This window comes from Paralichthys olivaceus, chromosome 5 (genome assembly GCF_024713975.1).
Source record: "Paralichthys olivaceus isolate ysfri-2021 chromosome 5, ASM2471397v2, whole genome shotgun sequence".
Taxonomy (NCBI): Eukaryota; Metazoa; Chordata; class Actinopteri; order Pleuronectiformes; family Paralichthyidae; genus Paralichthys; species Paralichthys olivaceus.
The window spans coordinates 12,161,553-12,174,503 of NC_091097.1; the positions used below are offsets into that span (position 1 = coordinate 12,161,553).

A 12,951-nucleotide genomic window follows, 5' to 3' on the forward strand; every position below is an offset into this window, starting at 1 on the left:
TACAATACAATCATCATATCATTAACAGGCAATACACATTGCACAAGTAGCAATGTACCTGGTCAAAAAGGAACACCGTGACGCCATCATAAAAGGACACCGCTTTTTTCTTCCTCTCCAACTCTTCACAGGATTGGGTGAGCAGGGGGGGCATCTTTAGGAGGCTGCGCAGATGTCGTGCCCTGCTGCAGTCGCTTACCACCACTGGCACTGTGGTGAAATCCTCTTCACTCTCTTCGCTGTCTTCATCCTGGATGTTGTAGGTCCTCAACTCCTCATCGGACTCACTGTCGTCAGAGTCATCCTCATCCTCCGCCTCCTCTAGTGGTGCTCTTACATTTTCTCCACACAGCTCCAGCAGCGATGAGGAAGTCGACAGGACAACAGGGCCATTGGATTCTTCGCATAAACTGTCCTGTGAGTCGCACTCCTCTGCATCTATGTCCTCAAAATCTTCCTCATTTATAGTCATGGCCGCCCTCCTGTTCTCAGTCTCCTCCTTGACGTGATTGAATTCGGGCAGCTCCTCCTCCTCTGTGGAGCCGTCACCATTTTCATTTTCTTTGGCTGCTTCGTCTCCGCAATCAGTTATGGTGGTGTCAGAATTCAGAGACTGGACAGGGGAGTAATCGTCCGCTCTTCTGTTCCCTTCCTCGTGGTTAGCCGAGGCCTCCTGGACAGTGGAAGATGGTTCAGACACAATGGAGGCACTGAGCTCTGAGGAAGGCTCCTCTCCCGAGTGCTCTGTCTCCAGTCCGAGGTCTTCTTCTGCGGGGGCTGACTCTTTGGTCAGGCAGCCGCCCATCTGCGGAGGGTACGGTGTTAGCATTGACAGCCCAGGGGTGGGAAGGGGATGGGGTGAACTGGGGTCAGCCTCTGAGAGATTCACCACAGCACAACTTTTTATGTGTCTCAGATTTGTTAAGTACTCCTCTTTATTGAATTCCCTCTTGAATGGGTCATCATCTCTAATAGAGCTCAATTTCTCAGTGTGGAATTCATGGTTAGTAGGACCTGCAAAGAACTTACTGCCTTCCTCTTGAGGGCTCCTCTCATTTTCAGGATCATAGTCAGAGAAATAGGCAGAGTCCCTGTACGGGTTCTTATCAGTCAGGCTTTTTAACTTTAGCTCTGAGGTGTTGTTGGAACTGCAGACAACCTGGTTTAAACCCACCTGCTGTATAAGTTCAGGTTGTCCAGCCAGGCTCGGGCTCCTATCACCACCCCGTTGATCTCCAAGCTCTTTGAAAAGAAACTCTGGAGATTCGTTGTTCTCAGTGTCATAGCCACTGTCCAAGGATTTGGGCAAGATTGGGGTATTAAAGGGGTCGGGGCTGAAGGCCTGATCACAGTGGCTTGCCATCGATGAGGACAGATTAAGGGTGTCCACAGAGTCTGGGGTTTCCTTCAGATTCTTCAATGGGCTTAGCTCGTCCTCCTCTACCTCAGCATAATCTAGATTGAAGTCGGCAAAGATACCTGATGTAATATCTGTAATGTAGTCATCGTCGTCCTCACTGTAGTCACCAATCTCAACCAGGCCGATGCTGGATTCTCTAACCCTCACTTTACCATCCAGAGCTCTGCTGCTTTCCAATTTCTCTGGACAGTTTAGCCTCTTGTCTAGACCAAGAGATATTCCTAATGAAACCCCTTCCCACATGTTACCCCTGTGTTTGTCTGACAAGGCTCCTGTTTGACCAGCCTGAGGATCCTTGAAAGAGGAGGGGGACTTTACATAGCTTGTCTCAGGTATCATCTTAGGCTCAGAGTACATTCTCTCTCCATTAGGAAACAATTGCTTTTCATATTTCCCATCCACTATTCCGCGACCTGTACCTATGGAATTTACACTTGAGCTGGTATGAGATTTAATATTTCTTACATTTTCTGCAGTGAAGTTCCTTTCCATTAGAGTGGAAGCTTCATCTCTTTCTTTGTGACATAAGTGAATGTATGAACTCAATTCAGTGGACTGGCTACAAGCATTACAACCAGTGTCTCCCCCTCCTTCCTCCAGAGACCCAGTAGACAGGGAGCTCTGGAAGGTTTTAGTGGTGGCCTTGGTTAAAGACCATAATTCTGTTGCATTAGAATGGGAAATATAGGGAAGGTCCAGATAGCTGTCATGCCCATTCTCTGTCTGTCTGCTTTCAAAACTCAAGCTGTTGTTGTTTGCTGAATGGTTTGAGGTCCAGTTACCACCGTCTGAGAAGAGGTCATCCTCAATGTCTTCACCTCTCCGCTGGGCAACCAGCAGGCCATCATCTGTCTCTACATCAATACTAATGTGGTTAACAATAGGTAGCGTCTTTCTGAGGGGACCCATCATATTAGGACAGCTGTCATTAACTGTGCTACGCCCGGTGCTTGCTTCCAGGTAGGGATCGCAGAAGCCTAAGCTGGGGCTGCTTACTGCATGTGACAGACTGCGTGTGTTTTCCAACTGCCCCGCTGGATGCAAATGGTTTGTCTCTGGTGAGTTATCCGGTTCAGAAAGACAGGCTTGGCGGCATGTTTTGTATGTTGAAGACTGTTCACAGTAGATCGCGTCATCCTGATTGGATGAGAAGCGGTTGTGGGAGTGGCCTACCTTTACAGGGCTGGCGCTGGGGACCTGTCGCAGCAGTGGATCGATGGTTAGTTGAACAGTGGGGCTTGAATCAGAGTCGTAGGCAGCAGATTTAGCGTTGTCAGCAGTTGACCAATAAGCACTGGGTTGTGCCATGGATGAACCAGTCCGACTCTCAGAGGACAACCTGCTGTTGCTGGCCTCTAGTCCTGGGCTGTAGTCCACAATGCTGTCATCCAGGTTAATGTTACATTCAATTGGTTCCTCTATGCGAATGTAGTACTCACTGCTGACTGAGGGGCTGTGGGCACTCAAAACTGGGACCACACCTGGGTGTTCGGGTTCATAATAAGACAGGGATATACCTGAGGTCAGGCTGTCAGTCTTGCAGCCTCCTGAGGTGCTTCCTTGGCTTGAATAATAAATATCCTGGTAATATGGGTTCCCCTGGCCCAGTGGCCCACTGGTGGAGGAAGAGCAGTATGGCTGCTCGGCTCGAGCCAGTTCCCACTTGTACTCAAAGTTGAGACCATGGCTGGTCTCTGTGACGGTCAGTAGGTCGTCCCCAGTGTCTGAGTGGTAGCTGTCAGTGAAGTGTTCCAGGAGGGGGAAGGAAGATGACGCAGAGGAGGCCAGCTCCACTGCCTGTGTTTGGTCTGCTCCAGAGACATCAGCTGGTGGGGGTGAAGGGGTCAGGATTAGGGCCGTGGACGTGGCCGTGTGAGAGGTACTACCAAGCAGGTTGGGTCTCAAAGCATTCCAGCGTTGTTCAAAGTCCTCTTCAGCTTCACTGGAGCCTTTGGCACACAGGTAGGTGACCAGGAGGTGCACTTCCTCGCTACAGGGTCTCAGCTCGGGCTGAAGCCAGCAGAACTGCATCACCTCATACCTGGACACAGAGAGAGGGAGAAAAGAAGAAAAACAAAGCAAGAGAGATTAGAAGAGAAACATATTACCAGTCAGATTGCATGTGAAGACACTGAGAAGCATTTTTTTATACCTTTGTTTTTTAAAAAGGTTTAAAAGGAGAGAGAGATAGGCAGAATGTTAAGAATTCATTCTAGATGAACAATGAGGTAATATAAAAGACATTTTCAAATCAACACTCCAACAACACCCAGCTATACCACTTGTTATTGGCACTAGCCATTAAAATAATGTGTGTGTATGAAGGAAGTGCATTGAAGTTGCTGACAGGATATGTTTATGCTGTGTGTGTGTGTGAGGCTCTTCAGTACTGGTACCCATTGAAATTCAGTGGCAAACAATTTTGAAAGATAAATAAATAAAAACCGTATTTGGCTGGCTTCCCCTGGTTAAGATGAATGAGGTGATTCAACTCTGGTCGATGCCAGGGGGATCTTAAAAAATAGGAAGAGTATTGATCATCTGCTCTTGCTAGCAAAGAGAAATATTGCTACAATGAACTGGTGCGCCACCATAAGCAGAAACCAATTTTAAAAATGGGACATAGCGACTCGGTAGAAATTAATTGGTCAGTTAGATAATCGAAGGCCTCTCAAAGTAGAAAACGTATATCTGGTGCTATCAAGATACACAACATTCTGAGTTATGTGTATGCACAGTGTGAATCCCTGAGTGTGTCGGCAGGCAACTATGTCTCACCAGCGCTCAGCGAGGGGGAATTGCAGATGGGGTTTGGGTAGTTTGAGCTGCTGCTCCTTCACAGCATAAGTCAGCACCTGTCTGTCAGAGTAGTGTCTGTACGGCTGGTTTCCCAGCTCAAACAGCTCCCACACAGTCACCCCCAGGGACCTGCAGCAGGGGAAAAAAGTATTATGTCAGATATGACCAATGAGGTGTTCATTCCATGTCCTTCTTTATGTTATGTCACCAGTACCTCTTTGCTGTACATATATATCGAGTGGTTCATACATAAAGGAAAGCATGCAAAATTAACTCATTCAGGTTGCCCCAAAACATTTTTCATGCATAAATCCTGCAACAAATAAGAAAACAAGGAAAAGACGAACACCCAATTTCAGATTCTAGCAATACGATCTCTATCAAATCAACATGAAGCAATTCCTGAATACAGCGTACAGTATCTACATAGCTCCATGTCTTTAATTTGATAAATGTAATGCTAATGTTATCTCAATAAACATGCTATGATATTCTCTGAATGTCACTCTTGAAATCTCTCACCATATGTTGCTGCTTTTGGTTTGGTCAACAACCAGCAGGTTTCCGTGGACCTCGTCTATGAGCTCAGGTGCAATCCAGCGCAGGGCCACCCAAATCTGGTCTTGTGTAACGTAATAGTCATCCTACACAAGAAGAGAAAATAGCAGAACAACAAGTTGAGTTCAAATAAGATAAGTTAAATTGCAAAAAAATAAATGTTGACATGATCAATAATCGGTGTGACCTTGTATCGGCTGTGGGAAAGGCCATAATCTCCAATCTTCACAGACATTTCTGAAGTTAGCAGGCAGTTTCGCAAGGCCAAGTCGCTGTCAGTGAAAAGATAAATTATTCACTTAAATTCACTTCTCTAAAACAATTCATCTTTTGTGCATGACCATACCCTTATTTCATATTATATCCTTTAACATGTTTTGGATGAAAATGTGACAAGTGCTGAATTTGTACTGTACACTTGAACTTTATGCAGTGGAAAGTGTTTTTTTAAACAAACACTGTGTTTTCACAGTTTTCTGTTTACGGAAACATATATTGTAACTGTGTTGCAAAATACTGAAAAATATGTCACGGAATTATGGCTAGCGGCTAACGTAGCCAGATAATTAACTAGAATGTCACTCAGTTGAGCGCATACCTCGCCCAAGGCCCAACAGTCGCCTTGAATTCAATCAAGCTGCACCAAACACCACCACACACTTATAGATGTTAGTTCCCTCAATGTGCCTGATGTGTTTTGAACAAGATCCATGAATTATTCCTGGAGGAAAATGGTAATAAGTAAAAGTGAGGGGAAAAAATTCCTGACTTTGCACCAAAATTGAATGTGTTCATCCCTGACCTATACCACATCCTTCCACCAAGTTCCATGGAAATCTGTTTAGTTATGTATGTGTAATCATGCTACAAACAAATGGACAGGGATGTATAAATAACCTAATTGGTGGAAGTAGTTAAAGAGTAGCACATAATGAAATGTAATTTAAAGGTTTTTTAAATCTCTACATGACCATGTACAGACGGAATAAACTAAGTAACTTCATACCACCTCCTCCACAAACAGGGAGCTTTCTAGCCCACCAGCAACTGACTGGTTACTATGGCAGCCACCACATGGCTGAGAGTGAGAGGGGCTCACCCCCGGCAACAAAATCACTGATGCTGGAGTTTGTGACCACTACTCAGGCAGCACCAGGATGTTGTTGCAGGGAGAGACCAGCGGGGGGCAGACTGACCATTCGTGTGGATTCTTCCTTTCAAGGGCATCAATGTTTCAGGTTGATGAAGTTGCATAGAGCTGTACCTGTGTATGAAGTTGTATTTGTGGAGGTGAAGAAGCCCTGAGGCAATGTCACAAGCCATTCGCTGGAGTATCAAAGGGTCTGGAGTCTCGGAATCAGCAACCTGACAACTGCGGAGGTAACTCTTCAGATCACCCTGAGAGGATGAGAAGCAAATTACACTATTATAGATAGATATAGAAAATAGCGTGGTCTGAGTGAATGACTGATAACAATAATTAAACTGTTTCCCACCAGAGGGCAAAACTCCATGACCAGCAGATAAGGAGTAACCTCTGAGCACTGTGCCAGACACTGCAGGAGGGCGGGGTGCTGGAGCGTCCTTGGGGAGGAGACAGAAATTGAGAAGGTATGAATGCACATCATGCATACAAAAATCAGATTGATTACTTATCTAAATACTTTAATTGCTATGGACTGGTGAACTGACCGGTATGGCTGCACCTCTTCCAGGAACTGCATCTGATCCTGGACACTGGCACTGGCCTTCAGCTCCTTTACCACTACCTGGGTAGTGCTGAGACCCGCATTGACCTCGCCCAGCAGAACCTAAGTAAGTGTACACACGTGGGAATAGTTGAACCAAAACTTTACAACGAACTCTGGGAGTGTGCGCTCAACTTCACCACAATATGCAGCAGCATACAGTTAGAAAGTGAGATCAAATAAAACTAGTATTTGAAAATGCATGTGCAAAACATAGGAAGTGTTACAGCAGCATGTACTGTATGGTAAATTGTTAAAAAATTAAAAATCAGTGGGACTGAATTTCAATTTTCCCTCCCATGGAATCAACACCCTGACACAAATACCAGAGATTAGCCTCGCTGGACTGACATCATCACATTACCCTTGCATTCCTCACAGAGTAGAAAGAACATCGCAGTACATTTAGTGCAGTACTGACAGATGCAGCAGAGACAATCCAAGCATGTGATGATGAGAACAAAGGTGTTGTTTCAGACCCAAATACCATGTGCGACTTGTCTCTGTTTCTAAAAAGAAAGAAGAGTCTTACCTTTCCAAACCAACCATGTCCAATCTCCTTTAGATAAAGAAGACTATGGCGGCCAAGGTCTGAGGATTTCAGCAGCTGGACTGAAAGGGGACAGTAAAAAAAAAAAGATGCAAGATTACTATTATTAGACGAGAAAAAGAGACTGCTATGGTCGTAAAGGAGTGGTTATGTTGAAAATAAGAAAAAAATATTTCTGAAAATGGTTTTGACTTATTGAGACAAGTAAACTGAAGAAAAATAGAAAGTTTGAAGATATAGAGATAAAATGCAGTGCAGGGAAACTGCAAAGACAGACAGACAAAATAGAAGCCGCTCTCAAACATTGTCTCAATAAAAACTCAACTAAAGAGGAGAGATTGCCTGGAAGCAAAATCATCCCAAACTCGTAACTTTCCAGATTATTTAAAAAATGCCACCATACACAATTCACTACCAACACAGCAGGATTCTACAAATTAAACTTAGTTGTGCACAAAATCAAATACCTCCATGAATCCTCATGTTTCAAGAATGGAGATGATGATGGAGCAGTGGAGCGGCCAGCCACTCTGAGCACCGTGATTCAAGTCCGAGTCCCAGGCGGGGATGTAGTGCTGCTCCAGAGTGTGAGAACCGAGAGCCCGTGGCCCCGGCCTCCACCCCGGGCGTCTTAGTCTCATTGTGTGTATGTGAGAAAGAGCCCTCGGTCGCAGCGTGTGTGTTTGTGTGAGAGAGCCTCGGCGGGGTTTAACCCCCAAGCCCTTGCACAGCTGAACAAGCTCCCCATGCTGCCTCTCACACAGACTTACACCGAGCTCATCTTCCAACTGGGACACACAAACACACATAATGTCCCCGTCTGGAGCTCTCCAGCTGTTAGGCTAACACCGAAGTTTTGGTTCCTATACGGACTGTATTTAAATCTTCAAATAAGCACAGCAAGGTAGAAAAAACTATCGCAGCCTCGAGTCGGTGGACCAAATCTGCTGATGGGTCGATGCAGGAGTTCTGAGGGGGAACTCTGCCCTGAGCGCTGAGAATTTCTGGTCATGTATCGCACCTGGTGTGACCGTCACGCATGTTGGTGGTGTGCCGTTTGAGGCGCCAGCTCTGTGTGCAGCTTCAAGACATCCAGTAGTGACATGAGGCCCACATAATGATCCCCTGTCACCCAGGACAGCAGCATTCCTCAGCCAAACAGGACACAAACACTGCTCTGTCAGCTGCAGAAAAGACCTCTGTCATACACACTCACCACCCCTATCTGAATCCTCCCCTCCCCACTCTTAGGTCCTGGTGCATGCCACCACTCTTCCCCTGTCTCTCCTAATTCTGTCACAGACCCCTCACTGTATTCTGCCCATAATGCCAGTCCTCCGCTGGTGCGTTCCTCGGACGTTTCAGCCCGGCCTTATGCTCGCCCACCGCCCAGCCGGCCTAAATCAGGGCCATTGTTTGGCTTGCTTGCTCACACGCTCATGCTGTGTCTCCTGGTACCAGTCGACCAACCACATACACACACACAAACACACACTCACTCATATACAGGCACACATAAGGCCCATTCTCCACTGGAACGCTAGGCAGAGGTTGTCACGGTGATTACAGACCCACACTTCTGCAGCCTCTGCCACCTCTCTCCAGATGGAGAGAAAGAAATGAAGACGTGGTATTATTCCAAATGTGGAATTGTGAGCGTGAGTGCGCATTCCCGTCCCACTCATTGGATTCCTGAAGAAGGTGGTCAGGTCCAGTGGGGCTGCAGGATCAGTGGGCTCATGGAATGATACACACACAAATACAATCATTTGACACACACTTTGATGCATTGAGCCTCAGTTCTTGGTTCGAAAGCTTTATGTGACCTCTTAAATAAAAGATTAGGGCAACAAGTGAGAAACAGCACTGTCAGATCAATGGTAAATATTGTCTGTATGAGTGATGCTTGGATCATATTGAATACACCATTCATAGCTTCACTAGTAATTGGACAACTGACGTTTTTGATCAATGTGGAATTGCTAAGCTTATTTCAGCTTGTACTGTATGTTAGTGTGGGGGGAATGACTTATCACGTGCATAATGTTAATATGTATTGAAAAGCTCTTTCATTCCTTGACCTTTGTCATAAATTAGCAAACCAAATTGAAAGGCTGCAAACATTATACATTCACAACCATCATATCAATTAGTTCAAATAAAAATGGCACATCTTGCTGTTACGATATAAGAAAGGAAGAATGCGTCATTCTCCCACTGACTCAGTGAAAGGAGACTTTCTTCCCTCTGCCATTCACTATTTATCCATTCCTCGCCCTGCAACACCTGGACCAATCATGCAGCGGTATCTATGGAGGACGGAGGGGAGGCTAGTGATTGGCTGTGAGCCTGAGGCGGCCTTGTCCAATCGTTAGTGGAAATTACATCCTGGGAGGCTGAGCCCCAACTCACCTCCCTTCTGGCTGTATGAGTGTAGCACATAGAGCCAGTGAGTCATGGAGGGAGAGGCACTTTGAGCGCCCATGGATCTGTTGACTGAGATTCACACACACCAAACACCACACACATGCATGTCCACAATTTATCCGGCTGAGCTTAAGGCAGAATGACCTGACGGAAAAATGGGCTGTGACGTGGCCGAGAAGGATCATGGATATACAAAACAAAACACAACACTCTTGTAATCCAACATAATATGGACGTGTACTGAAATTCTAATGCTGGATTATTTATGAATCATGTAAAACAGGAAGATGCATAATATTGGATTGTATAAAATATAACACACTGAGCTCCAGAAATAATGTGCAGGGTTAGGTCGGATTCTTTCCTCTCCAGCAGGAAGTTGTTTTTTAGACACAATAAGTATTGTTGCACAGTAGTTGGTCAATTCCTAAACACATTACACAATGGACGGATGTGGACAATGAGAGGTTGAGAATGAAGGGACAAATAATATCAGATAAGAAATCACAGAAATCTTTTCCAACTACTAAAATGTATCGCATCCAAGTCAATACAGCAGGTAAGATGAGCCATAAACTACATTTATAAGTTATGAGAGAGGCAACAACGTGTCACTTCAGTCAAGGAGGTTATGTTCTCATCAGCGAATGTTTATCACTGAGCATGATACTACTCAAAAAAACTACTCACCCAATTTCCATGAAATTCTGTGCTGGGGTGGGGCTTATTCAACATTGCAAAATTGGGTATTTTTCACAATTTCTATTGATTTCTCAAAAAATTATTAATGGATCTTGACTTTAAAAAAGACAATTTGGTGCAGAGCCAAATAAAAATCTGGATGTAGTGAATTTAAATGTGGTTTCATAAGGGGAGTGTTGGGCCATTCCAGTTTGACCAGTTATTAAAAAGATGAATAAATGGAAAAACATGAATAAGCAATAGAGGAATGGAAGTTATGAAAAAAATAAACTCAAAAACAGTGTCGGGGTGCTACACAGGTCATGAACATAATCTTTTATCTGTGGTTTTATATGCGTAGATGGACAGCGTCTTACTGGATCTGCCAGGCTGCTTGGAGACGGGCAGGGAGACCTCAGTGAGGGGAAGGATGTAGACCTCCGGGCCATTCTGGGAGGAAGGAGAGGCCAGGACGGAGAGATCTGCCTGGTACTCTTCTCCCTCTGTGTTTTCAAACTCCTGGTGCAAAGACACAAAGTGGGATTAGTCATCCTGACCATCCCACCACTGAGACGGTGGGAGACAATGGCTCAGCTGTGAGGGCATGTAGATGCACTGAGGCACACCCACCCAACCATATACATAAGATGTGTTCATTGTGGGATGCACTGTGTGGGTCACTGTAGGGGAACACACTAATGTATACTGCTATTCAAACTGTGCCCACAAAGCGCTTCTGTCTCTTGTTGTGTCTCTGCCATACGCAGAGCATAGACATATACAAACCCAGGCTCCCATTGTGAAAAATACTAACTTATACAAACTGTCACTGTGGAGCTGCAATGTAGACCCAAGTTTTTACACCTTCAAATGTTTTAAGTAGAGAAATAAATTATTTATTGCACAGTAATACCCCACAAAAGTACAAAAAACTCACCAGCTCTGGACTGGGACAGATATCAATGTGGTTTTGTGACCAGATATTTGATTATCATTAATCTCTCTTCCTTCCCTTCACATGTAGCCTCACATCTTTAGAATCTGTCCTCACTCGCTCACTAGCTGCTTTCAGACATGCGCTTAGCTCCCGAAATCATCAGGACCTTCTCCAGAGGACTCATTTGTGTGTATGCAAATGTCCCACTGACAGACTCTGGACTTTCATTGTACCTTTGCGGACCTTCTCCTGCCAGCCCCCTGGTATAAAATCTGCTGAAAGTGGGTGAGCACACAGCAGGAGATCCTCTGCAGGATTGATCCAGCGCGAGTGGGGATGTCGATAACTTAACTAATACGTGGCAGACGCAAAAAGAGCAGAGAACCTCCTGCTGCATGGTGCATGTGCGAAAGGCAGCCTCCGCAGAGAGTCCAGGCCCTTCTCTCAAAGTCATAACTCAAAACAACTTCTGTATGTAACTGTTCTAAAGACATAGATCAACCGTCTGGCTAGAGACGTACAGTGGAAGATGCAAACCCAAAGGGAATGAGACACATCACACGGTAGACTAGCAGACTATTGTCATGAGTCAACAACTGCAAGAACTCATGAGACCTTTGGAATCCCACACATTCAGTTCAATTACAACTGCACCATTGTTATGGATTTACATTTGCTTGTGCTCCTCAGATTCTTTGTTCCCGCACTTTGCAGCATTTGTTCAGCAGCTGCACGGTTCCTGGTGTCACTAGAAATCCTGGTGGATTCATTTACAATTGTTGTTGTGAGTGAGTTAAAAAAATCGATATTCCTTATCCTTTGAGGGTAAAACGCCACGATTGCAGTTACTTCCTTTTTCACTGAACCTTACTTTGTAGCTAGAATCAGAGACTCCTGTCTTTTCATTCAGGGCCTTTAAGTCGAAGCACCTCTTCACTCCTGTCCTGAGCATATCCCGCCGCATGAAGCAACATCCCACAATAATCTAGCTGTGTCTGTACCACCGTGGCTGTGTCGGGGGAAACCCGACTGGCAGTAGTGCAACGAGCCATCCGCCCATCCATTCAGTCCCTGGTTAATGAAGTGTTGTACCCATAAAAAGCCTATCTCCCATATGCAGCAACCACAGAGGGAGAGGGAAGAGAGAGTGGGGAGAAAACAGGAGGAAACATAGAGAATAGAGGAGAGAGAGAGAGAGAGTGGGTAGCAGGCTGGATTCATTTGAATTGCTCTGCGTTTGTTTGTGTGTGTTTGTGTTTACATGTGTCCAGTGTGCATACACAGGAATGTGTGTGTGTGTGTGTGTTTCTCATTCAGGAGAACCATCTGCCAGTCTCCTCAGAGCGAACTGTGAAAGCAAGCACCTGGCTGTGAGTCAGCCTTGCATCGCTCCCCAGAGAGCCTTCAGTTTAGAAAGCACTTAATATCCAGCCTCAAACACTGCACGCTCCAGTAAGAGCATCGCGATGGAGAGGGGAATAATGAAGCTTTTTGGAACGGCGGTTTTTTTCAGTCCCACGCGGGCAGGCACACCTTACGAGTGAAATGTTGAGTGTCGAGTCGGTGCCAAAAGAGCGAGATAAAGAGCAGGAACCGTTTAACCATTCTGTGATGCTGCCAAACGACGAGAGCAGCATGAAGATTTGATAACTTTAATAAGTACATTCACCATTACAGCGGCGTGTCATGTTTGGAATCGCAATGAACCATAAAGGAGACAAACATATACTTTATTAACTAAAGTCAGCCTGTACATTTACATAATATTTTACATTCCAGCGCTGTCACATCACAACAAGAATGTTGCCGGTTGGAATCTCCACTTGCTCTC

At 45.3% G+C, this 12,951-nt stretch overlaps 1 protein-coding gene across 3 annotated transcripts in view; it reads right to left on the minus strand.

The window, feature by feature from the left end:
* Positions 1-12,951, minus strand: part of aatka (apoptosis-associated tyrosine kinase a) — a 29,651-nt gene that overhangs the window by 3,278 nt on the left and 13,422 nt on the right. The window contains exons 1-10 of one of the 3 annotated variants that reach the window (XM_069525347.1): positions 11,992-12,118; positions 10,561-10,702; positions 7,058-7,137; positions 6,470-6,588; positions 6,274-6,361; positions 6,042-6,175; positions 4,965-5,049; positions 4,742-4,863; positions 4,199-4,348; positions 59-3,461 (exon numbers count right to left, since the gene is read on the minus strand). In XM_069525347.1, the coding sequence (XP_069381448.1) occupies positions 59-3,461; positions 4,199-4,348; positions 4,742-4,863; positions 4,965-5,049; positions 6,042-6,175; positions 6,274-6,361; positions 6,470-6,588; positions 7,058-7,137; positions 10,561-10,702; positions 11,992-12,084 (4,416 nt within the window). In that variant the 5' untranslated portion in view covers positions 12,085-12,118. Of the gene's footprint in view, positions 1-58; positions 3,462-4,198; positions 4,349-4,741; positions 4,864-4,964; positions 5,050-6,041; positions 6,176-6,273; positions 6,362-6,469; positions 6,589-7,057; positions 7,138-7,542; positions 8,294-10,560; positions 10,703-11,991; positions 12,119-12,951 lie in introns of those variants that run through there. The other 2 variants (XM_020094559.2, XM_020094560.2) reach the window with 2 other exon arrangements.